This window comes from Gigantopelta aegis, chromosome 9 (assembly GCF_016097555.1).
Source record: "Gigantopelta aegis isolate Gae_Host chromosome 9, Gae_host_genome, whole genome shotgun sequence".
Classification (NCBI taxonomy): domain Eukaryota; kingdom Metazoa; phylum Mollusca; class Gastropoda; order Neomphalida; family Peltospiridae; genus Gigantopelta; species Gigantopelta aegis.
The window spans coordinates 47,499,188-47,527,155 of record NC_054707.1 but is presented as its reverse complement, the minus strand read 5'-3'; the positions used below and the strand labels follow the sequence as shown (position 1 = coordinate 47,527,155).

Below are 27,968 nucleotides of genomic sequence, written 5' to 3'. Positions count from 1 at the left end.
CACCCAAATGAAGTGATAAAATCAATTACCTAAAAACACAGAGCTCTTGGCTGTAGCCTCAAAGAACATAGAACTGGAGGAGTCAGACTATGATAAGGGATTTTAACCCAGAACTGTGGCCATCTTTAAAAAATCTGACTTGCTAAGCACATGTAAGTCTAATGCAATACCACATAATTTACTGCTTTGAAAGTGACCTCTTCCATTACAAGATAAAGTGTACATTATGACAATCTAGTCTCAAGTTGCCCATTTCAGGATGGATCCTTTTACCAATCTATATCAGTGGAATGTATGGAATATATTTTATAGCTGTCGAACTGCCCTTTCCCCGTGTTAAAGGCGAAAGTGTAAGAGACTGAATTATATCAAGAGCATGAGTCATGTCTGGTGGTGGGTACAGAAAATACTGCATGAGTGGCTGTTAGATACCATTTATCTTACAATGAGCCGGTTTTAAAACAGATTTTAATGAGTGAAAAAAGAGCAAGCTGGATATGTTTTTGTCCAGTGAATTGTAAGGTGAATTAGTATCCAAGTGACAGAAGTGCTGTATTCTATTTCATACATATTCTTTTAAAAAAACCTAATTAAATCACCACCACCACCCAACTAAAATGTATTTCAGGCACTTAATGACAGGTAATATGTCACCTCCAAGGTAGAAAATCAGTATCTGTTGTTTTAATTTCAGTGAACATTTTGGCTTTGACATTTACATGTAGGTCATCCCCATGGAGCAGCCAATCAGATGTCTATAGATCACTCCCATGTGATACCACAAATTTTGCACTCTGTTCACTCGAATAGGTTTGTAGGATGAAAGTTGAGTACAAACCTTTTTTTTTCAAGAGTAATAATATCTTTGTTATTTTTAAATCAAACTTACATCTGTATTTTAAATGTTATGACAATTATTCTACGTTTTGGGTCTTGAAGAACCTAGAGGCCAAATTTTATCTGAATGTTAGCTGTAATAATTTCTTGTCCTGAAATCAATCAATATTACAGTAAATCTACATAAATTTTGCTCAGATTTTTCAAATGTCACCAGTTTATTTTTATGGCAATAACAATTTTTTCAATAATTCTTTTACATCAGACAAAAAAAAATCTACTTCAACAATTGTTTCATATTTAAACAGCTTTAAAAAAGAAAAAAGAAGCAAAAAAGATATTGATTGATATCATAATCAGTTATGATCCTGGCTGTACAAACGAAGCTGCTTTCCATGCTGTTTATAGCCCGAGCTGTCACTCAAGAATGTGATATTGGTGTGGGGGTGAAACCAACAGGTTTTAATCTGATAACAATATGACATCAAACAGGAATTAATGTCCATCACAGCGTTCACCTTGGTGTCTGGGATCACATGACTGAAGGCTTGACACTCAAGATGCTTGTCAATAAAGATAAAGATTACCGATGAGATTTCGAGGACCCTGCCAGTGCACCATACAGAGGAAAGTTCAACAACAGTATCAACAAAAGCTGGTGCTATCAGAACGACTTAGTAGCTATGCAGCACAACACGATGTTGTCCTAAGTCATAATCATCTGCTGAATTGCTACATTTTTTCTCAGCTTTCACTGAAAGTCAAGAAATGGATATGTTGCCATCCAGAAGTTGTATGCTGGCCAGGAGAAATAATAGCACATGAAGCATTTCTGCCAAACTACTGCATTGTACTTTAGTCATTCCAATATCACTACATATAGTTTCGGTTAAAACAGATCATCTGCATGTACATGTAGTACAAAATGTATCATACAAAGAATGTGTTCATCAAGTAATAAGTATCAACTGAGAGTACATTATGTTAATTAATCCAAATTAATATGAATCTTAAAAAGGATCACACAGTTCTAAAAAAAAATTATTGATCAATCACTTTGGCTGAACTTAAAACTAAGTTCTATTTCATTTATATGGTAAATCTCTGACTATATTGTGATTTTTTTTTTTTTTTTTTTTTTTTTAATCTAAAAGTTAAAAGTATTAACATACTCCAGTTTAAAAAAAAAAAAAAAAAATGGAATTAAACAATGTTTTGAAAGTGCAAATATTTAGTTCTAGTTAAAAAATAAATCCTAGTCTTGGAAATAAAAGTATACTTACTTTCACTGTGGCCACAAGTTTAACTTCAGAATTTAGTTTTTATAAATGTGCATCCAGATAAAACTCAATACATTAAACATCCACGTATCACCTTTGTAATCACAGACTACAACACTATCTTTTTACCCCCATTACAACCTGCACAAGAAAACAAAGACAGAGTACACTAGTACCTCATCCAAAATGGCCACCGCTGATAGAGAAAAACATGAAAAGACAATTAAGTATCTTAAAATGAACATTTAGCAAAAGGTGGTGTGGTTCCCACACAATGTTTAGAAGACTGATAACATGGATGAGCTTTTTTTCTGCAAAAGGAAACATTTGGCATGTTTGCAACACCTAAGCAGATTGTTTTGCATGGGCTGCTGTAGTTTGCCTAAACCATTCACCCTAATGGCAACAAGATAAACTCCTCACCCAAAGATAACAGACAGCGATCTAACATTTCACTTCAATAATTAGAACAGTCTCATTAGTTTGGAGTACAGCATGCAAGTAATCTTGGTAGTCATTATTTTTGTAGTATCGGTTTCTATAGGTGAAACAGACATACAAATATTTTTATTTTTTTAAATGTGAAGAAAAAAAACCTATTTGTTTTAAAATTTTATTTCTTTATTGGTTGACATTAAGAGCTTTTAGTTAGTGGTAGTAACAGTTTTTGTAGGTGAAACAGACACAGAAATATAAATTATATGGGGTGGGGTTTTTATTACCGGTATTTAAAAAAAAAAAAAATTGTTTTAAAACTTTATTTCTTGAATGGTTGACAAATTAAGAGTTTTACTTAGTGGTCCAGATAGCCATGAGGTTGAACTTCTTTATTTTACAAGGGTGTACCCAAATTGACTTGTTGACAACTTCTAAATGAGCTTTATTGTAGTATATACATAAAATATCAAGCTTAAAGCTACCGTGTCTAGAATATATATTTTTAATTTTAGCATTTAAAACAGATCACCCAGTTCTGTTTCACACCCATGATACCTAAAATTAATTTTTCGCTCCCTATGCTTGCTTAAGAAAGTCACTGGCCAGTTTCCATGATGTAGCAGACTATCTCAATTTCATGACTTTACTCAATTTGCTCACGCTCAGAATTTGTCATGTGGAACTTCAATAAATATGAACATTTTGATTCAGGGGCTGTCTCGAAACACCATCACATCTCTCCATATATGTGCATGGGATGAGACTACCAGAGCTGGTGAAGTGGGGGATCCAGAAATTTTGAGAATGCCCTGCTGTAGGTATACTTATTATATGTTCACAAGCATATTGAGAGTACTGCTAAAACAATATATTTGTCCCCAACCAGGCACAAACAATATTACGGCCACCATCTTCACATAAACAGTGAATTTGGTCATTCTGGCTACTGTAAAATATTTTATTTTTACATGGAATTTATTTTCACGTTTTTCGATTTTCATTAAAAGTTGTGAAAAGAAATTCCGTGCTAAATTAAAAGCTGACGAAAATTGGACATTAAAAAAGAAGAAGAAAAAAAATGTAGTCTTGATCAATCAAACCCGAGACCTTGTTAGTTTCTGTTGCACGGGACAAGTAGTAACAATGCAACACTTCAAACTTTAAATAAATAAATTATTTAAAAAATATATATATAAGTACAGACAATATATTATAAGAGGATAAACAATACTACATTTTGCATGGTTTTCTTCCGTAAGTGCTGGTGATGAAAGCAACACACGTGTTTAAAAAACGGAAGTATACATCACAGTATGTTAAATGGGGAAGTGAAAAAAATCTGGGGTGGGCTTGTACAGCGACACTATACTCGTAGTACATATTGGGTCTTCACATTAAAAAGTTTTGCCTGTTGGTCAATCACAAGTATTTTGTTTGTAATAAATATTGCTTAAATCAAAATTGAGCTAGCATTGCACCTTCAAATTTCATTTTGTGTTTGGGTTCGTTTTTTTATAACAAGTTTGATGATTACAAAAAGCGCACAGGGTAGCCCAAGCAATTTGTGTAAGTTACAGTATTTTGTAAACAATAAATGTAAATATTATTGACATCAGTACCAGTACCCTGTACTTCAGGGTTATTTTATCATGGTTCATACAGGCAAGGACCCATAAAATTCAAGCACTTTTCAAGGACCTACCTTATGTTTTCAAGGACCATAAATACAAACCTGTTTTCGTGCGATTTCGCCAATGTTAATATTCTTGCGACAACATGAACACATGACCTTTGACACGTCCTTACTCTTTCTGATCCACGCATATTTTCGACACCATGTTTTGTTAAAAACACACTTTCCACTAGGCATGTTTAAATTTGAACATGTGCTTGCAAAAACTTCAAAATCTAAGTGATTCCATGTCATCTCGCCTGACTATTGTTTGCAGTTCTCAAAACAAGGCTATTATGCTCGTCAATAATCGGTAAATCTCGGCTGAGGCATTCGGAACATAGTATTTGTCCCGGAATGGGCCGAGTACATTCGGGTCGCGGAACGTCGCGAGTGCTGGAATGAAAGTGCGAACACGGAAGTAAAAATGTTAAATTTCTTTTGAGATTGTTCTGTAATTTCTCGTTAAAATGACGCGCTAGTCGCACTGACATGAAATTCAAGCACTTTTCAAGGACTTTTGCACTTTTCAAGGACTTTTCAAATAAGCACTTTTCATTTCAAACTCCTAAATTCAAGCACTTTTCAAATAAGCACTTTTCATTTCAAACTCCTAAATTCAAGCACTTTTCAAGACCGTGCGAACCATGTTTATTGGGGAAGGGATGGGGAATTCTTAAAAATAAATGCTTACAAACTGACTCATTTTCATTAAATCACAAATATTTGTTTCCGCGAAAATAAAGTATTTTACAGTATTGGTTTTCATGGTTACAGAAAAATATTGAAAATGAAAACTCCTTCATAGCAGAACCAGTTCTAGATCAGTAGATTGATATGTGTACAAAGCTTCAGGAAGTTACCGCGAACAGTTTTGGAGTTGTGCTCAGGAAACAGTAAATTATATAGTGAATTTGGCTATTTGTTTCTATGGTAACTGAAAAAAATTCTCTCTCACAGCAAAAGACACTTTTACTAGTTTTAGACCACCATATTAATACACTGTACGAGTACAATAGTTCACAAAGATATCTTGAATGGTTTTTGAGTGGTGCTCTAGAAACAATATTGGATGAATAGATGCACAGATCAGAGTTTCTGCCAGAGGGTACAAAGGGTAAAAGTACATACCCTAAACTCTTGGAAATTAGTGGATGCACTTTTAGAAATAGTATAGTTAGAGAATTGCTGTCTAAAATTTGGCAAAGCACATGAAATGCAGTGTCTGATTTTAGATGCTAAATCCATAACCACCTATTAGGGGCACTTGTCATCTGTTTTGTTTTAATTACCTACACTCTGATTATTTTCTAGCAGAAAGCTTGCAGATGGATGGTGTTAATTTTATCTCCCTCAAATTGCATTGTCGGGCATTAAATGAAAACAAAAAAGTTAAACATTTCTCTTTTTTTTCTCCTTTTTTTGTTTTTGCCAGGGGCACAAAAGTACCTTTAGATGAAAAACACTTTGGATTTCACCAGTTCTGTATTCCAAGTGTGATGATAACACTGCCTGTAATTACTAGTGGTTGTCTGTGCAGACTGCAGCTGATTAAAACACTGTAGGTGTATCAAACACAGCAGATAGTGGGTTAGACCCATCTCAATGCAAATGTCTTATCTCTACAAGTGTTATAAACAAATTTGATAGGGGAGCATCTTGTTTAATTACAAACCTGGGCCAGACAAGAGCCATTATGTTTAGTCAAACAGCAGAGCAGCCAAATAAAAACTTATCCTATCAGCAGCCATAAAGATGTCTGCTCCGGGATCAATATTTTAATGCTCGTTTAGCGACAGGCCATCATTCCCAAAGTTGTGTTTAATATTCTAGTGTGTGTGTAACCTATCCACAGGTATGTCCAGAAATTAAACTGACATACATGTGGAAAAGGTGAAAATTGACATCAGATATTCATTTATCTTCATGTGATATAGAGAGAAGTATATACTGTGAATTTTCTTTTGTTTACCATGGGCTTACATTTTCATGGCATCGCTAAAAAAAAGAGAAAAAACAAGTAGGTATTTAAATTTATGTATCAAAAAGGTACTATCATAATTCACAGTACACTACGGCAAGCATTGTAACATATATTTCAACATGAATAGAATGTTCTTATTAGACTAAACTTAGTGCTAGTCAGAACCAGTGTTGAAGGCAATAGATTTAAGTGGTCGTTGACCAAATGCTGATATTGTATTCTGTGCAAAATAGCCCAGTGGTACAGCCCTTGCTTAACTCTCTCCGTCCGGTTGTCGAGTGTACTCGACTTTAGCCGTTTCACTGTGAAATCCGGTTGTCGAGTTCACTCGACAATCGAAGTAAGGTATTCCCTGATTACTATAAATAGCCCTGTATAGACTATTTATAAGCTACCTTCTGCGCATGTACGGATGAATGGTCCAACTTCCTTCCTGTATCGAAAAATCTAATGCTTACATGAAATTTTTTTACTTTTTTATCTGTTGAAATCCTTTATCGCGAATCGATTTTTTTTGGCCCAAATAAACATGGCGGCCGACGAAGATGCTATTTGGAGAGAATTCTTTGATGATAGCGATTCAGATGAAGATTTGTTTGAAGGTTTTATGGCGAGTGATATCGATGGAGAAATGGATAGTGAAGATTTTTCGGAATCTGATGTTGACGTTCCGACACCAGGTGTTTCATTATCGGATTCGTTTGAGGATTCTTGGCTTCCGCGATTCGACAAACGGACCGGCGTTTTGCTCGATACAGATGGAACAGAAACTGCGTTTGAAATATTTTGTAAGTTTCTTGACGAAGATTTCATTTCGATGCTAACAATTCAAACGAACTTGTACGCAGAACAGTATTTTGAAAAGCACCCCAAAGATACATTACCGCCTTGTTCTACAACACGTGGATGGGTACCTGTAGTGAACACTGAAATGAAATCATTTTTGGGCATTTTGTTGTTCATGGGCGCTGTCAAGTTGCCCAATTATGCTTCCTATTGGTCAACAAATGCATTGACCCAAATGAAAGGATTTCGAGAGATCATGAGCCGTGATCGCTGGCAAATAATATGGATGTTTTTCCATGTGTGTGATAACACAACAAACCTTCCAAGAGACCATCCAAACCATGACCCAACTTTCAAAATCCACCCTGTTGTTGATAAACTGATTGAAAGATTTCGCGACATTTATTACCCCGAGAAAGAACTTTCTGTGGATGAAAGCCTTATTGCATTCAAGGGCCGTTCATCTATGGGTCAGTATATGCCACAGAAGCCACATAAATGGGGACTGAAAGCATGGGTACTGTGTGAATCCTCGACAGGATATTGCTACAACTGGTTTATGTATGTTGGACGAAAACAAAACACAGAGGTGGGACTAACTAATTCAGTTGTCATGCAGTTGTGTGAAGTTGTCAAGGATGCAGGACATCATGTATACATGGACAATTTTTTTTCTTCACCACAATTGTTCAAAGATTTATCAGAATGCAGTGTTGGAGCTTGCGGCACTCTACGGGCAAACCGACGCGGAACTCCGCCTCAAATACAGAGAGCTAAGTTGAAAAAAGGAGACGACCCAATGTTTGTTCGGGACGACAAGTGTTTATTCATTGCCTGGATGGACAAGAAGCAGGTAAATGTGCTGTCTACCATCAACAACACCCGTATGATGATCAAGTACATTCGATGCAGGGACCCAGCCAATAACAACAGGAGAGAGATCAACAAACCAAAAGCTATCGAGTGTTACAACCAGTTTATGGGTGGAGTGGATTTATTGGATCAAAAGATTTGGACCTATCTTGGTGTGCACAGAACAGTAAAATGGTGGAAAAAGGTGTTCCTCTATTTATTGGAACTGGCATTTGTGAATTTCACAGTTGTCTGGAAACGGTTGCATCCAGGTGTGAAACTGGACAAATACAAACTACGTCTTTCCATCATTTCGTCGCTTGTAGCAACACACGATCGTGCCACAACTGCCAAGCCAAGATACAGCATTGACGATGTTCCAACAAGACTGGAAAACAAACGCCATTTCACCGGGATCAACAACAACAAGACAAAAAGTGGAGCTCAGGCATTTCCGGATTGTGTTGTGTGTTCGGATCGAAAAGTTCCAAAAGGTCGACATCAAACACAGTATATCTGCAAACAATGTGATAAACCTATGTGTCCTTATCCTTGTTTTGAAAGGTACCACACATTGCTGAGTTTCAAAATTCAGTGCACAAAGGACTTGCATAAAGAGTAACTGACAAATAAAACATTGTGCGAGTAGAAATGTGGCAAAATTTGTTTACCGTGTGTATTTATTTTTTTCAAATTTATGTACAACATTTATAATTTCAAAAAATTTCACTACAAATATTTACAATTGTAGAAAATTATATTAGTAATAAATCTTTCATTACATGTTGTGGTATTATTCCAATAATTAATAAGTTATAATCATTTTTAATGAACCACTACTAATTTCCTCCATTTCACAAAAGGAGCCAGTTTTTGGAACCTGGTGGGCAAAATTTTGTCCAGGTTGGAGAGAGTTAATGCACGGTCGGTGTGAGATCGATCTCCATCGGTGGGCCCATTGGGCTATTTTTCATTCCAGCCAGTGCACCACAACTGGTATATCAAAGGCAGTGGTATGTGCTACCCTGTCTGTGGGATGGTGCATATAAAAGATCCCTTGCTGCTTATTGAAAAGAGTAGTCCATGAAGTGGCGACAGCAGGTTTCCTCTCTCAATATCTGTGTGGTCCTTAACCATATATCTGACGCCATATAACCGTAAATAAAATGTGTTGAGCGCATCGTTAAATAAAAACATTTCCTTCCTGTGCAAAATAAGACATACTATTTAGACATTTAGGTTGGACAAAATGTGTAAATTGATAGAAGTATTCCGCCTACATGTACTATTATCTTTTTTGGTGTAATGTAATGAATACCCATAGTATCCACAAACGTTTTAACGCCATTGGAAAAGTAAAAAGTGTTTGGTGTTAAGTCATAAGTGGATGCCATAGTCCATCATGAATACATCCTTGTGAATACAAGACACCTATATCTGACAAGTTACCAAATGGTCATCAACCCTCCCTCCCCCACCCCCCCCAAAAAAGCAAAAAAAAAAAAAAAAAAAAAACACTCAACAACAACAAACAAACAAAACAAAACGGTATCGGTGGTGCAACAATTAATATTCCAGGCAGGAACAAAAATGTATTTTAAGTTTCATTAAAATCATGATATAATCTGTATGATGTTCAACATGGTAGCTTTTGAGCACTGAATAAGATTAAATACTTTTTATAGAAATATTTTTTTTTTTTTTTTTTTACTGGTAAACTCAACTGGCACAATCATTCCAGCTTCAACTTGGTAGCATTTGTTTTCCATATCTGGTTAATGTCTGAAATTAGATACTGGATCACCTTTGGTATTCTTCTGAGTTGTGTATTGTTGTAAGGTGGGAGAATGCCCACTATGGAGTACAGGTGCAAATGGGAACTCCAAAAAGTACTTTTCATTGGAGGCCACCTGAGTACTACCTTACTGTCAGGTTTCTTCCGCTGTGGTTTCCTTTCTGCCAAATGGCATATGAAACATTTCTGTGAGTGTGTTTGGTCTGAGGTTTTTGTATGTGTAGAAACAAACAAAGACAAATGAAAACATTATGAGTGTTTCAGCATTCAGTTATTACTACATACAGTCAAACACAAATTAACCAATAGTCTACATGTAAAAGAATGGGCTTCTTTGTTTTTTAATGACCTCTAAAAGAAACTGGGTACTTGAAAGGACTATCCTCATTTTGTAACCATTTTAAAAGGTTTTCAGCAAATAAAATATTTTTACATTATTAAAATTACAATTTGCTTACATTTTCTTGCTTAGTATATGAATGTCTCTATATAGTATAACTAATGCATTCTGGACATCATGTTTTGTAGTAATTCAATATCAAATTTTGACTAAATAATTCCATAGATTCAAATTTATAATTTCTTCCAACAGCCATATGAAATGTGAAATAATTTGGCCAAAGGTCATTCCAAATGCACAGATCTGTATATAATGTTTTATATTTAAAATATGTTATGGCATTTTAAAAAACAGGAAAAAGCAGGATGTGTTAAGTTTGTTGGAGTGAACAAACAGAAATCTTGCTAGGGCTGAAAACTTGGGATAGGGGAAATGATACTATTCGGTCAAAGTTTAAAAGTCATTACACCTTCTTGAAATTTTCATATATTATAAAGATATCCTTATATTACTGGAATATCAACAAAAAAATCAAAGATTACCGGACAAAATTTTGATCCACAGGCCATAAAGTGAATAGGTGTATGAATCACAATGACGTTTCCTTTTTTCCGTGTGTAGTCGAATTAATCATGTTTTATTTAATATTTAATTTTAAACTTTTCTGTAATGCAATAAAAAGAACATTAGTTGTGTTGCTTAAAATGATACCCAGGAGACATACAAGTACATAGCTTTACTACTGAACAGTTTTTAAATACATTTAATTTCATTTCAACTTATTTTCGTGCTTGTATCCAATTAAGGTTCAAGCACGCTGTCCTGGGCACACAACTCGGCTATCTGGGTTGTCTGTCCAGGACAGTGGGTTAGTTGTTAGTTGGTTAGTGAGAGAGAGAGAGACGAGGGTGTAGTGGCCTTACACCTACCCATTGAGCCCTTAAGAACTCGCTCTGGGTTGGAGCCGGTATCGGGCTGCGAACCCTGTACCTACCAGCCTGTAGTCCGATAGCTTAACCACTGCACCACCGAGGCCGGTTAAATACATTGGAACTAAAGGAAAAAGTGACTTTTTAAAGCATTTACTGACTATTTACTTATATATAATTGTATACAGGATCTAAAAGTCATTACACCTTTATAATTTTTGCACAGATTGTAATGTTGGGTGAGTAAATCAATATGAGATAATAAAAATGTACTGTCACCGATGAAACCTTTTTAGTCAGAGCTTGAAATATATAGATAAAAATTAATTATAATTCCACTATAAATAATTTTAGCACTTTTATTTTAAAAACAGCTTTATTGGATTGATCAATGCTGTTCTTAAAAGCACAAACAGTACAAATAACATTATTTTTCATCAAAAATTCAATTATGGCTGTGGTTGGGACTGGGGTCAGGTTGCAGGATGGGCAGGGGAGGGGTGGGGATGGTGGGTGGGATGGGGATGGTGGGTGGGGTGGGTGTGGTTGGTGATTGAGGTTGGGGGTGTGGGTAGGTTTGGGTCATTATTCCCACATATTTGCATGTACTAATACAAGTGTCATAAAATGACCTGCCTGTCAAAAGTGACAAACTAGTCAAACAAATTACACTAAGATATGTGATATTTTATTGAATACGAAGGCAAAATAGCAGTCCTGTGATTGCCATCTATTTTAGGACTAACATGGAAGCACACCACGGTCTCCTTAAATCATACAATTTTTTATAGAATTTTATTTAATTTCACAGAATACCATCTTTTTATTCCCTATGTTGACACAAACAAAAATTATATATGAAAAACATGTTTTGAAAACTAAAGAACTATGACTATAGTACAGATGGAATAACTGTGTATGTTTCAGCGCAAAATCTATCATTAGTGACGTCATGCCACTAACGAGTCTACCGCTGCCAAATATAGTGGTGCTGCATGCGATAGTATCATTTCCCCTAAATACATAGTACCCTACAATACTGGATGATATGAGAGAACAGTATATGGGAGAACAGTAAGATATGGGAAAACAGTATGATATGGGAGAACAGTAAGATATGGGAAAACAGTAAGATATGGGAAAGCAGTAAGATATGGGAAAGCAGTAAGATATGGGAAAACAGTATGATATGGGAAAACAGTAAGATATGGGAAAACAGTATGATATGGGAGAACAGTAAGATATGGGAAAACAATATATGGAAAAACAGTAAGATATGGGAGAACAGTATATGGGAGAACAGTAAGTATATGGGAGAACAGTAAGATGTGGGAGAACAGTAAGATATGGGAGAACAGTAAGATATGGGAGAACAGTATATGGAAGAACAGTAAGATATGGGAGAACAGTAAGATATGGGAGAAGAGAAAGATATGGGAGAACAGTAAGATATGGGAGAACAGTATGGTCTGGCAGAACAGTAAGATATGGGAGAACAGTATGATCTGGCAGAACAGTATCATCTGGGAGAACAGGATGGTATGGGAGAACAGTAAGATATGGGAGAACAGTAAGATATGGGAGAACTATGATATGGGAGAACAGTAAGATATGGGAGAACAGTACGATATGGGAGAACAGTAAGTTATGGGAGAACAGTAAGTTATGGGAGAACAGTATGATATGGGAGGACAGTAAGATATGGGAGAACAGTAAGATAAAGGAGAACAGTATGATATGGGAGAACAGACATTGTGTTCAAATTATGTATAGCGAACTACAGACACATTAAAATGTATTTTAAAATGGATCACTTACAAACACATCACCAGCCTATAGAAGCAGCCTATACAATATATAATAAGCAATATGGAAGCTATCACTCATGCTTTTAACATACTACAATGATGATTAATACTCTGAGAAAAGGACACCAAGTAATCTCATACGGACTATTAAGTTATATGTTGATGTGATGCTTTTAACTCAAATATTTTTCATCAAAACAAAAGGCCTTTGATGACTAAATATGTTAATAATATTGCACAGACATCTTAAAATATCCAACAATATTCTATTTCCAGACCAAACAGGATGCCTGCATGGCAACACCTTAGGGTGTAGTCATTACATAATCCTCTCAGTCAGAATCTGCTATTGTTACTTGAATGTGCAGGTCTGCAGGATCTGATTCATGGAAACCATTAATCATAACAGCTTATACATTGTTAGGGACAAAACGCCACCCAATACGTACTGCCTCGAGTATCGAGAACACATATTATTTCAGTGTTCAAATAAGCATATGTACATTTATAAGTAAAATGTTTGTCCTGTTTAATGATACCACTAGAGCATATTGTTGTAGTAATAATCGACTAATGGATGTTAAATATTTGATAATTTTGACATATGGTCTTAAATGGAAACCCGCTACATTTTTTTATTTAGTAAACAAGTCTTTTATATGCAATTTCCCAGCGGGACAGCACATACCACAGCCTGATATACCATAAGTGGGGCATTTGTTGGGATGGAGAAAGAAACACCAGTGGGTTCACCAAAGACATTTAATCCTACAAAACAAGCACCTCAGATGAGTGCTGTTCTGAGAGCTAGATCCAGCCCATAACATGTACGAGTCTAACTGAAGCACCAAGAATATACATGTAACATACTGATGTGTGTATAGATATGGATTTGAATGTGTAGATGTCTGTCCATCCAACATATCAAAATGTGTCTGCCTGCCAGTTAATGTTATGTTTGTCAGAAAAAGATTTTTAAAAAAGAGAAGAAAAAAAAAGAGAGAAAGACAGAGACAGACAGGGACAGACAAAGAGACACATTTGTATATAGAGGGAAGGACAGTCAAAGGAGTGACAGAGAAAGAAAGAAAATGATAAAAAAAAATACTTTTTAATATAACAACTCTAAAAACAAATTGAGTGCCATATTATACTGTACTATTTGTTCTGCATCTCTGCAAACAATGCGGCCTGTAATATAGAATTTAATATTTTGCTAGCTGACCCCAGTTTGTACTTGGTGCATGTATATTGAATTACAAATGTTAATAAGGCGAAGCACCACAATAAATCACTGTTGTTTATAAAGTCAAATGTTACAATGACGGCACTGTGTTATAAACTAAATTACTGTTGTCATTAATACTAACTAGTGTTTTGGTTTTTGCAGGTTTGGAGTTACTTCGATGTATATATTCTAGAGCACTGCATGAAAAGAGAAGTGGTCTGTTTAAATTAGGTGGAGGTTATGGACAGGTTGCCTTTATTTGGGTGAAACAATAGTTAAACATCAACACTGTGGCTTGTTGTCTTAGCTGCAGAGAGAACAATTCAACAATCACAAACCGTGGAAATGGAACATCAGACCAGGAGAGATGAATATCTACAGCCACACCCATTGAAACACCATAGGGATATGTTATTTAGTTTACTACAGTTAACGTGTGGAATCCAGCTGAAGGAGAGGAGGAAACATTTATCCCTCCCTCAAACACATTTGTTTTTTGTAAAAAAATTATTTTTTTAACACCACCACTAGAGCACATTGATTTATTAATCATCGGCTACTGGATGTCAAACATCTGGTCATTTTAGACATATACCCGGTAGTCTTAGAGAGGAAATCTAATTTTTTTCCATGAGTAGCAAGGGATCTTTTATATATGCACTATCCCACAGACAAATGTTTTATGTAAGTCCAGGCTTCGAAATTCACAATGGCTCCACAGCATTTGCAGTACTGCCTTGTGCCTTTGTTGTGATGCCACAAAAATACCAGTTACTTTACAGCTAGGAATAACCGTGCCCTTTTAAATATCTGCCATGGTGTCCTTTTTAAAAAAAAACTTAACAAGTGTTTAACAGGTCATGTTTTTTTTCATTTAAAAAAATAAAACATGAACTACTTCAATGTTCCTCAGTAGTATTTGTATACAGTTTCTTGGTTATGTATTATAACTGAAAATCAAATATAACAATGATAAATTACAGCGGTAATGAAAAAAACAAAACGTGAATTGCTTAATGTTTGTACATGTCTACAGTTATGCATTTCTGCGGCTCATTTGTTTTCCGAAACTTTTTTATAATTTTAGGTAAAATTATTATTATTATTAGCTATTTAAACTGACCTGTGATTATTGATATTCTTCATAACATTAATTATTTTAGTATGTTTATTATCAGATGGAACCAAGCTGAAATCAACCAAATTAATTTATTCGCAATTGAAACACTGAAAAAAAAAACTTTTTAAGTTTTGTGGTCTATTCCATTTATTACCCATTCTCAGCAGTCCATATGCATTAACAAATACTTGTTAGAGCAGTAGCCAACAACTAAAATTGTACCACTGCTTCTTCTAATGACATTCACCTTTGCAGGCAGAACAAAACTGCGATGACCTGCTGCTTAGTGCATGTTACATTGAGAAATCCCTGATTGTTTTATTGAGACTGCACATGTTGTTGTTTTGGGAAAATAAACCGACACTGTATGAGATAACTAGTCACGATTATACAATATATTTTCCTCTGTAGGCCTACAGTACTTGGCAGCTTGTAATAAAAAACATGTAATCACAACAAACATATTACCATACCGTCATGCAACCCTGTGAGTCACCAATTACTGTGGTACCCAATAAATGTATGGGTTGATGATTCCAATTTCAAACAGGTTTGTCATGTTTAGGCTGGGTCCAGTCTCTGACAATGCCAGTGATCAAGTCCAGGGCTTAAGGCGACAAGTCTTGAAGTCATATCAAGCAGTGGTACAAAAAGAAACAACCGGCAATGGCAAAAGATCATTTGAAAAATCAAAGCACCCAAAATAATAATGCAAATTCTTTATTTTGTATACCAGCATTCAACCCTACCCTAAACCCCCATAATTTGTTGGGTTTTTAGTTTTTTTGCTCAGATGGTCCAAAAGCAGTGGATTTTGATCCATTACATGCTGTGATGAGATGGAACAGCAGCAGTGTTTGTTCAAGGAGACCAGACATGTTTTAATCTCTCTCCACCAAAGTTGAGTTTAATGACACCACTAATCCCTTAAAGTTTGTTTTGTTTAACAACACCACTAGAACACACTGATTTATTGATGAATGACCAATTTAACAGAATTACAGTTTAAAGTTCTTTTCTGGTTAAATCGACTACCCAAATAAAACTGCCTTGGTGCCCTTTGAAAATGTATGAAAGTAGCCTTTTTGCCTTTTAGGTTAGCCTAAGTGCCCTTCATGTCCTAGATTTGTAAAGGCTATCATAGCCTGCACTTCTAACACTAAATTCCGAGGCCTGTAAGTCTGTATGTATACATGGTTATGCATGTTTAAAACTACATAGGTAAACTGTACCTCAAACCACCACACAACTGGTGTAATTATCTCTGGTATGTGCTGTTTTGTCTGGGGGAAAATGTATAGAAGATCCCTTGCTGTTATTTACTGAAAACAACCTGATCAATTGCTGCAATTCATTCATTCAACTTATTTTTGTGTTTATATCCAATTAAAGTTTGTTTTGTTTAACGACACCACTAAAACACATTGATTTATTAATCATCGCCTATTGGATGTCAAACATTTGGTAATTTTGACATATAGTCTTAGAAGAAACTCACTATATTTTTCCATTAGCAGCAAGGTATCTTTTATATGCACCACCCAATAAACAGGGTAGCATATACCACTGGCTGGATATATTCAATTAAAGTTCAAGCATTCTGTCCTGGGCACACACCTCATCGATCTACCCAGGACAGTGAGTTAGGTGTTAGATGTTAGTGGTTAGTAAGATAGAAGAGGATATAGTCCAGTTGTAGTGCTGCAATACAGCTACATGTAATAGCTGCGACCACTTTGAAATGTGCTAAGATATCACAAGGGGTCATTCACCATTACTGACATTAATTTTTCACAAACCATACAATTTTTGGTACCCCTTCCCCTTCCTAAAAAAATTATAATTTTGTAAGTTATATATATTTTTTTTTTTTTTGCTGGTTTTAAAAACATACATGGACATTAACCCCTTTTCCCAGTCTTTATAGTCATGAACATTTTGATGACTAAATTTATAAACAGCCCCTAAAAAAAATATGCATTTCCATTCACTTAACCTGGTTATGAATGGAAATAAATATTTATTTGATCATAATTACATGTGCCACAGTGGCTTTCTCAAGAATCCTGGCTACCAATTTTCAAAGCTATCTTAACACTACAATATTATAAAACTGTCATAGGCTATGCAGGGGTCAAAATATACGCTATTCCGCTATTCCGAATTTAGTAATTTTCCAAAAGGAGCAGTAAGAAACATCTTCCATTATTCCGTCATGAATACTTGCAATATAAAACAAAACAGCTAAATCTGCATGTGACTATTCCGTCTTCGCGTTTTTGGTCCCAACAATATTCTGGCTCAACAAAATCGCAGAGCATTTCGCCTGATACAGTAACTTTAAGAAGTCTTGTTGATCAAGACTAATGCTGCGTTCAAGTTCTCCGAGTTGTACACTTGTCAATATCACTGTGTTTGCATTTGGTGCGTTTATAAAAAAAAAGTGACTTCTGGTTCCGCAAAAGCACATTCTCTTCACAAATCATTTTAGAAAAACAAATGAAGTTGATAAAAATAAATTTAAAATGTTTTTAAAAACTAAAAGTTATGGCCATGCCTCAGCAATTAAATTTTATTACTTCAGCAAGTCAACTTTGTAGTTATTTGTATAATGTAATTTTTCCACTGGATTGATGTAAAGAGGTTTTCAAAATACTGTCAACCCAAAATATCGACCCTCCCCCTGCAATGGTTTTCGATGCAACCCGATTTGTATTATTTATTTTTATAAGTAATCAAATATTTTTTTATTGTTGTATATAATCTTCTGTGTATGCAAAGATTACTCTTGCACCTTTTTTTCATTAAGGCCGATAACTCATGTGCCACTAGTTTCAAGTCAAAAGTTTGTCAAGTCACTATACTTACAAATATGCTCGAAGGCATTATAATGTAATGGGGCGAGTTCGATTCCAGTTCTTAATATTATGTAGACTGGTAGATATGTGTTTGCTGATTGCAGTATTTTGCAATTAGGGTTAGGGTTAGGATTCTATTGTTTACAAGTATCGTTAATGGGATAGTATATTCTCAGATGGAATAGTACTTTCTGAAATGTACTATTCCTTTGGGATAGAGGCAAAAAAAAAATATTTCGACCCCTGATATGAGTTTTACAATATTGTAGCACTAAGATAGCTTCAAAAATCTGGGCCATGAAAAATAGTGAAAAGTAGAGAAAAACTCAGCTGGGTTTTTGTGAAAGAATTACGGTTGGTAAATATGTCACACATCGTCAGATTTTCCAGTTTTAAAAAACAACATTCTGCTAGTAAATTATATTATTTGGTTGTAATTTTTTGTGGGAATGTAGTTCAAGGGGTAATTTTTACCTTTTAAGAACAAATTAATAAATATTTTTGGCAGAAAACTGCCAGTAAGCAACTTTGACAGAGCTGCTTTAATTTAAACCATGTTATACTGTACAAAATACCTCATTAATCTGTTAACATTTTTTATGTACACACTTAATTGTTTGAAGTAAAGCATACTGTGCCAATTGTTGTTATCTTGTTACATGTATGTGATCATACATGTACCTGTTTCATATAACCATATTTATATATGATTATACCAGTACCTGTTTCATATAATAATATATACATATATTTTGTATTTTGGTCTCATAGGTTACATTTGTATTTTCCTGAATTAATGTGTTTTATTGCTATCAGTTCAGCAAACAAGAGGGGAAAAGTCTGGAATCAGGATATTCAAGAACCACATGCACAATTTGATTGCTGAGGAGGCCTGCTAAAGGTATAACAATGTACAGATTATGTATCATACACCTTAAATACATGTATGGAAGTGAAATCTTGAATATTTTACTAATTTAAATATCATCAAAGTCACACACTTAATTTGGAATAATAATTACTGATACCCCAGCATTAACAAAAGACTTTGGTACAAGACACACCCATAATGATACACGTAAAGTGGAGGCACAAGACACACCCATAATTATGCACGTGAAGTGGAGGTACAGGGCACACCTATAATTATGCACGTGAAGTGGAGGTACATGGCACACCCATAATAATATACGTGAAGTGGAGGTACAAGGCACACCCATAATGATACACGTGAGGTGGAGGTACAGGGCACACCCATAATGATACACGTGAGGTGGAGGTACAGGGCACACCCATAATGATACACGTGAGGTGAAGGTACAGGGCACACCCATAATCATACATGTGAAGTGGAGGTACAAGACACACCCATAATGATACACATGAAGTGGAGGCACAAGGCACACCCATAATGATACACGTGAAGTGGAGGAAACTTGGATCATATCGTTCGTCACCAAGCTCTAATTTATGACTCTTCATCGAGTCTTAAATACAACTCCCACTGAGCTATAATTTTAAATAACAAATTGTCTTTAATTGTAACTTCCCCAAAAAGCCATTATTCACCAATGAGTGTTATTGAGTTTTAATTATAACATTCCCCTATGAGCATTGTTGCATTGTTGTGCCTGCACCAAGTTGGAGCTAATATCTTGTACCAGTAAGTATAAAATCCACCACCACCTCACAATGTAATCAAACCCAGTATCTACCTGCACAGTGAAAAAAGGTATGAAGGTTGGAAGATGCTGGGTTCAAATCCCAGTACTGCCTCCAACACAAAGAGAGTGCCAAACTCTGGTGGTGGTTGGCATGGGGATTAAGTGTTAGGACACCACACATACTTTTCTCTTAATAAGTACTAACCATAAAACCTAATTATTAATTTCTGTAATGGATAGACATTACAAACCGTCAAGATTATTCTCCATGACAGCAATGATATATGCACAATGAATACTAGTATACATGTATATCCAATTATATTCTGGGAATATTTTATTTTCAACATTTTGATTATCAATAGTTGTTAATTGATTGAAAATTAACTACTTAAAATTTAAAAAAATTAAGTTAAAGGGACAGACCCTAGTTTCAACCCGTGAAAATTAACACTACATTTAGTTAATCTACAAACCTGTAACACATTTGGATAAAGTTACAACATGAGTGAAACATGAGTCTATGACTTTGAAATGGTGAAATAACCTCTAAAAATAGACTAAAACTCGACTCCATAACTGTTACGCGTCTCAGACGCACGTGCGTTTTTAAAACTATGAGAAATGCATTTTGTGATATTAAAAACACCAGGATGACCAAAAGCACTTCGAATGTACAGAAATTAATAACATAAACAATAAAATCTAAGTAAAGTATGATTTAAATTATAAAAAAAACGGCTCTAATAGTAAAATATATGCTATAGTGTTTAAAAACTAGGATGTGTCCCTTTAAATAACATTTTTTATAATTGTGTAGTGATCTCCAAAATACTAAACCAAATGTTCCCTGGCATAATATTTATATATACATTTACATATCATTTAACTCAGATACAAACTCCCCAAAAGTGCCTCAAAGGTGGTTGCAATTGTTTTGTGTACTCTGTGAGAAATTGCTTGCTATAAAAGGAAAGAGCATATCTGACATTTTATATAGTTCTGTAAGCATCTGAAAAAAATAAAGTTAATGAAACAAAATCACAAACTGGGTGGAACTTCCCAGCAAGCGAGTGAACAGAGTGTATGGCTGTGCCACACAATGGAGGAAAGCAAATGGTCACCACATGTCAATGATAATGCGTGCCAAGACATTTTCACTTTTTCCTTTCTTCTACCCCCAAATGACAAAGTAAAAGAGTAGTACAAACATTTGAAACATAGTTTTATCCCTCCTATGAATTGCAGCACTGAAAAGTCTAAATTTAAAGAAGTGCAAAAATTGCAAAAGGAACTTCATCATTATTATTATTATTATTATTAACAGAGGTTGAATTTGGGAAATGAATTTCATACTGACTTTGCCAAAATGCTAAAGAGCTTACACTTTGTAAAAAATGTTTTATTTAAATATAAATGTTTTTGTAAAATGATTTTGACTCAAAATAAGCTGCCCGTACACTGCTAACAATGCAGTGGTGTAGGAAGGTGCCAAAAAGTAGGGAGGAGGGCACACTTTTATATTTACACACTTTTACACTATTATAAAGCAAATATAAAGCAAAATATCTAAAAAGTGGGGGGCATGCCCCCTTACCCCCCCCCCCCCCCCCAACACACTTCCTACACCAGTGCAATGTGTGTGATCCATTTTAAACCCTGGGTAAGTAAAAATTGAATGAAGTGCAGTATAGATAGACTGACATGTGGCATTAAAAAATGTTTAAGGATTTCCATGAATGTATGCATTTATAAAGATAATAACAAAGCCAAGATTGCTCACATCTCATACGAATACTGAAAATGCAAGTCAATCCACATTACAACTGATATGCAGATGTCAGGATTTATTGAGGGGGTTTGGGGGAGGGGTTGGGGAGGTTGGGTTTTTTGGGGGGTATTGGTGGGGTTTTTGGTGGGTTCTGTAGGTAAAGAGCAACACATCATACTGTAACCCCATATCATTTAGAGCATATTATATAATTGAAATATTTTCTTTAGTATCTTGAAACTGTTTCAAACTAGGGTCCCTGACTTGAACTGAAGAAAGAAAATATAAAAATTCTGAGGTTTAAGAAAAACCTTTTTTTTTCCTCTTGTGCCTCATTTCCTTGCTCATCTGTTTTGTTAGTCCACCTTACACATCAATGTTTTGCCATCTTCAGATAAGGATGTGCTCAAGTAGTACAGCATGTGCTCGAGGTATCTCAAGTTTTGGGATCAATCATTTGCAATGGTTTCCATTCACAACAGGTATGCACAGACTTGTTTGTATAAAAGTGCATATATTAGATTATCTTGGTATTGGTTCTAACCCATATCTCAAACATCAGCTTTTATCACGGGTGGGATTTAGCTCAGTCGGTAGAGTGTTCGCCTGAAGGGCTTGGGTCCTAGGATTCAACCTTTGCAGATCCACTGGGGATCCCCTCCCCCCAACATCTCAACCAGCATCTCACAACTGATATATTAAAGGATGTGGTATATGCTTTCTGTTTGTGGGGAAATGCGTATAAAAGAACCCTTGGTACTAATAAAAAAATATATATGTCAGAATTACCAAATGTCTAATATCTAATAGTTGATGATTAATTGATCAATGTTCTTTAGGGGTATCATTAAACAAACTTTCTTATCTTTCAGCACTCCTAATAATAATTCTTGGATCACTGCTTTCACAAGAGAAAACAAAAGAAAGGAATATCTGTTTGACTGTAGCAGTTTAAACAAGGGACGTTTGAGATCTAACAGGGTCATCATAACTCTTGGTCCATATAGACAATGCCACTATATGGGTTACAACTACAGCAAGAACTATTTTACAATCACTTTCTGACAGACCGGAGACAGGCCCCTTAGAAACCAATCTATAGTCCGTCCCACATGGAATGCTTTTTTTTCATGCTGTGGAATATACTACAAGTAATCCATTTTGGTTTTGCACAACTCATTATGACATGTAAATTGTGTCCTGAATGTAACTCATGAACAATAAATAAGTTACACAAAACCAGACTTGCACAAACAAGCAAATAAAATAGACATTCTTGCAATTTTTGTAGGCCTGGGACAGCACATACCACAGCATTTGATATAACATCAAAAAGAAATAAAACAATTTAGTTTGTTTTCTTTAACGACACATTTGGAAATTCTGACATAGTCTTAAAGAGGAAACCCGCTAGATTTTACCATTAGTAGCAATGGATCTCATAAATGTTAAACAAGTATCATGACTGGTCAGAGACTGCATTATAATATAAACCAAATCAATTCTGTAAGAATCATACAAATTATGTAATCTAGATATTTTAGGATTTCATTAATCTTATGCTTTCAACCTAAAATCAGGGATATAGGGCAGTTCAGAATCTTGATAAATTTTCTGCCTGTTTTTGTTTGTTTTGGGTTTTTTAATATCGCTTCCCAGATCATTACAGAAGTTTCAGAGATTGCTACACAATTTTAAAAAATTAATTTGATGTTGCTAATCAATTTTCAATTGACTAGAAATATTGTTGGGTTTTTTGTTGGGTTTTTTTGTTTTTTTTGTTTTTTTTGGGGGGGGGGGGTTTATCCCACTGCCCCCTTTCCTTTCTCTCCTTTGAATTCCATCTCATTTCTTCCCGATCTGGCAACTCCTCCTATCTTTCAACTTCTTTCGCTGTCCACCTCCACATCCCAGTCCTTGTCTCTCCAACCGCAACAGGTGCTTGTCTCTTGTGGCTTACTGTGCCACACACCTGCCATTCCCCATCAGCTTTTAGCTGTGGGCTTAGTCCGACCACTTCGGGGAGTGTTTAGTAGTTACTTCTGGCATTGTTAAGAGGCACTTGTAACCACCTACTATGCACCCCTACTACCGGCGGTCGTTAGTTAGTGCTGTGGGTCAGACCAGCTTTATTAGCGGCAGAGGACGAGGATGCCAGGTGGGTGTAGGGAAATACACAGAGACTGCACCCGTGGAGGAAGTTGAGACAGGTAGGCGATGGTGTGGACAGCTCAGAAAACAGAGACAGAGGAAACTGACAGAAAGGGTCGAAACAGATTGAAATCGTGGGAGAAATTGCAAAGGTTTTTTTTATATTAAGATAATGAGAAATATTGTTAATCAAGATTTTGAAAACAAAATGTTCCCTGAAATATTATATTAAATGCTGCATTGTGACTTTAGATGTTGCCTCTTTGGCCATTAAGTGCAGCATTGCCTCTATGGGTCTAGAGCAATGCCACAAAATGTCCACATTTTACAAGTGCGGGAGATCATAAAATGTGTAACTTATTTCACCTAAGACATGCACTTAACATCAAATGGCAGCTTATTTAACTTCCTTCGTTTCATCATAATGACCTGCTATACTCAAATGGCACAATATGAACTAAGTACCTCCATCAAAAACTGTCATTCCCCCAACCATCATTTCCATTTTTCGACAAGGCTATCATCAAGTGAATAGCTGGTTAATTGCCATCCACAAATAGTATGCGCTATAATGACCACTTAATAGTAAAGTGTGGTTAATTTTCTTGAGCCCAGCATGCCTGGCTACCATATGATGAACTATACTTATTGATTCTTCATTCCATTGATTCCCACTGTAAACAGACACTGTTTTCACAACAGTCATATAGTTGTAATAAAGGATACTAACCCGTCATCTTATACAGTAAATGCATGCATTCACAAAATAAGAAAAATCAACTTCAATTTTTTTTTTTAATAATAAATTACAAAATAAAAAATAAAGCATAAGTTTGTAAACATTGAAGAATTATGGAAAATGTGTCAGCATCACATATTTTAAATGTTTTTCTCTCAAAAAGAATAGTTACTTGGGCCGACCATCAATGCACTTTATACTGAAACTGCTAACAAGTCTATTATTCAAAAGTGCCTCTGACAGCTCATTCAATAGACATGCAATTGCTTCTGTCAAACATGATTAGATCAAAAGAAAGAGATTAATCACAATGTATGAAAGAATCCTTTTTTTACTGAAAATGAAGCCTGATCAACTCACCAATATGATAATCTCCCGGCCTTTCAAACGTATGAGAAAATCTCGACTGAATCCTTCCTTCCGCAGATGTAACATTCTGGAAAGTCTGGTTACCAATCGTCCAAACAAATTCATACAAATTCATCCATGATGCATTAGCCAACTCTGAAACACAAAGAAAAAACACAATATATTATATAATCTTCACTCTGCATTTTGAAAATTTAGAACCGAGCATTATAATGGTCGTTGTCTTAATACTGAATATAGAAAAATCAATAAAATTTGTCATATGCCAATGGGGCTTCTCGCTTCAAAGAAAATAAGGTGTATATTAGCCTTAGGGTCTGTGACCTATAGTTTTAGTTTAAAAGCCTGTTATATGCCAACCCAGAGGCATTTATTATATGCATATTACTTATCACTATGTACCGCACTAAATAATACTACATAATAATGCTGTAAACAATTTAAAAGTTTTCATTTACAATTGAATAGCATGTACATAAACTTCAACACATTGTCAATGATCAGTTATCGGGTACAAAACATTGTAGCCCTTTGGCTAAATCAGGGAAGACACAATCTACTGTTACCATATTCTCTGATTACATTTATGATTTTGTTTGATATTCATCTCCCTAACACTTAACCTTATTCTCAGACTTCAAGTTACTTGGTCATCAACCCAGCCATCATGCAGTAATTACTGGAATAAGGGTCACTCCTTACGAGAGGGTTTGAACCTGCAATTCTTTGTCTTGGAAGGTGGACACTCTTATCACTTGGCTAATCCCAGCTACTGATAGTTGCCCAATTTGAAATGACAGTTCAACCAATCCTACCACTGCTGAGGCACATCGCAGAACTGGGTTTGGAAAATTGTGTAGTATATTGTGCCACAAGACAAGAACTGGAGCATTAGATATCTAAAATCAATGACTAGAGTCTGTGTAATTGTGTAAAGCATCCTAAGTCAACAGCAATCTGTGGAGGTGTACACATCCTCTGCCAGTTAACAATGTTGATTCTACCCGCGATGTCTCTCAAATCAGTTTTTATTAGATGGTCAAGGCAGACACACAGAAATATTTCTTTGGAAAATGCAATGTGTTAATCTTGGACAGTAGCACCAGAATGAGTCTCAATCAATGCCAAAATGTGAAATTCAGTTATGGTCACGATTTGTTCTCAAAGGGGAGGTCAGTATTGAAAAATTTCCATTACAGTCACTGACCAGAGGCAATTTTCAACAATCTCTTACACAATGAAACTATTATCATTTGATGGGACTTTTCCATTAGAAAGTCAGTACACTCAGGCATTTCTTAGCAATTAGTCTTATCTCTAATATATAAAAGTGTTTCTTCTTCAAACTTACTTGTAGTTCTGAATTTCAACAATCAGTGAAAATGGAAAACTATTTAGTTGGGAAGGGAGGAGTCTTAACTCACATTACTTAGAAAAATGTATTACACGTCAATATAAATATTTTTATCCTAAAATATTTCCAAAATGTTCAGTTAATGAATGTGCTTCATTTTGTAAATAATTTGTACAAAGAGAGGGCCATATCAGTCCTAATACACCATGGCGCCGCTCCACGAAGTGATATTGGTGCTAATATCACCTACATGTACGTGCATAAAGTAGTTACGCATTTACAGTGATATTAGTGCTAGTACTGCTTCGAGAAACAGGGTCCAGAACATGATTTCACATCCTAAAAAGGTTCACACATTTGCTGTGGTCGGGGGTGGGGTTAGGGAAGTGTGCTAAGAGTTTACCCTAGTAGTCTCAAGGAGTAAGTGCAATTACACTAACATGCAAGTTCTTCATGACACAAGATATTTATGGAGATTGATAGGATATTCATTGATTGCTTCTCTAGCCACTAATGACTTTTTCCCACTCCCTGTATCCAACAATACCAAATGTAACAACTGTTTTATATCATCATTTATAGCAGGGCCATTAAAAGGGATTATATATGTGACTCCTATCATAACTATATTGCTAGATCATCATAAATCTAATAAATATGGATTAAACCAGTAAAAAAGTAGCACTGATGCAGTCCATACTAGCCATTGCTTCTATAGTCGAGACATAAATGACAAACATCAAATATAATTCATAATTATGTGAAAGATTAATCACCGTATAAAAATTTACTTTCAACAAATTTGCAATACTGTAAAATGGATATTATTCACATGAGTGTATGTAATTGTCATGACTTGAATTTCTCTGCAAATAATTATTAACAACATAACATAATCCACTGTACTTGAGAATGTAAGGTTTATGCAATATTAAATAAATCTATTTAAAACTGTCATACTAGGTAACACTCAAAGTTCTGATCTTATATCAGGCCGTCAAGTGAGGCGCTGGGTCAAAAAAATAGAAATAGGAATTTTTGTTGCCTAAAAATAGGGTTAAAATAGGAATTTTGCCCACAAAATAGGAAGAAAATAGGAATTTTTTATAAAAGTAAATGTCCCAAAATAGAGAATATTGCAGGGGTAAAGTGAGTGAGCCATCTCAAAACACTAAATATGGAAATAGAAAACCACTGAAAAGATAATAATACAGGAAAATAAGACAATGTGTATATCATAGGAATAAAATAGGCACTTATTTTGTTTTAAGATGGCCTCCCAACACCCCTTATAGCCATCCCAATCCACCACTTTTTATTCAGACAATGCAGTGGTTGAATTTGGTTCTTTGGAGTAAGACTTTTAAAATGCAACACAATGCAGTATTCCTTTTATGCTATTGCATACAAGTTACAAGGTCAAATTTTAACTCTGAAATGACAGGGGTGTTGACTGAAAAACCCCCACAACAAGACATTGCTGACCTAGTGACACCATCAAAAACAGCAGCAATGGCAGTGTTTGTGTGTGAGTGTGAGTGTGAGTGTGAGTGTGAGTGTGAGTGTGAGTGTGTGTGTGTGTGTGTGTATGTGATTGACTGTGGGTATGGACACTATTTTAAAAATTAGTTTTCTCTTGGTAGATCAACTGGATAATATAGCTGGATTTAGTAGCTGTGTGCTAACTGAACTGGTAGAAATATGTCAAATAATTATGATACTGCAGGTGTGCACATTGAATAGAATACTTGTTATGGTAAGCAAAGCACAACCTGAAAATTAGCACTGAAGTCCTACTTCCTTAGACACCATGCACCAGTATATCAGAGGTAACCCAAATAGCTTCAGCCTGACTTCGTACAATTTAGACGTGATGAGAAATGTGGAAAATGTAGATATTTGCACAAACACTCACCCACCCACCCAATTTAGCAGTTGTTTTGTTTTTGTTTTGTTTTTCTAGTTTTGAGCATTCAACAAGATCAGATATTAC

General features: G+C 35.3%; 1 protein-coding gene across 1 annotated transcript in view; it reads right to left on the bottom strand.

The window, feature by feature from the left end:
• Positions 1 to 27,968, bottom strand: part of LOC121381607 (polycystic kidney disease protein 1-like 1) — a 246,383-nt gene that overhangs the window by 187,772 nt on the left and 30,643 nt on the right. Inside the window, exon 5 of the mRNA XM_041510943.1 lies at positions 24,613 to 24,756. Coding sequence (XP_041366877.1) covers positions 24,613 to 24,756 — 144 coding nt within the window. The remainder of the gene's footprint in view (positions 1 to 24,612; positions 24,757 to 27,968) is intronic.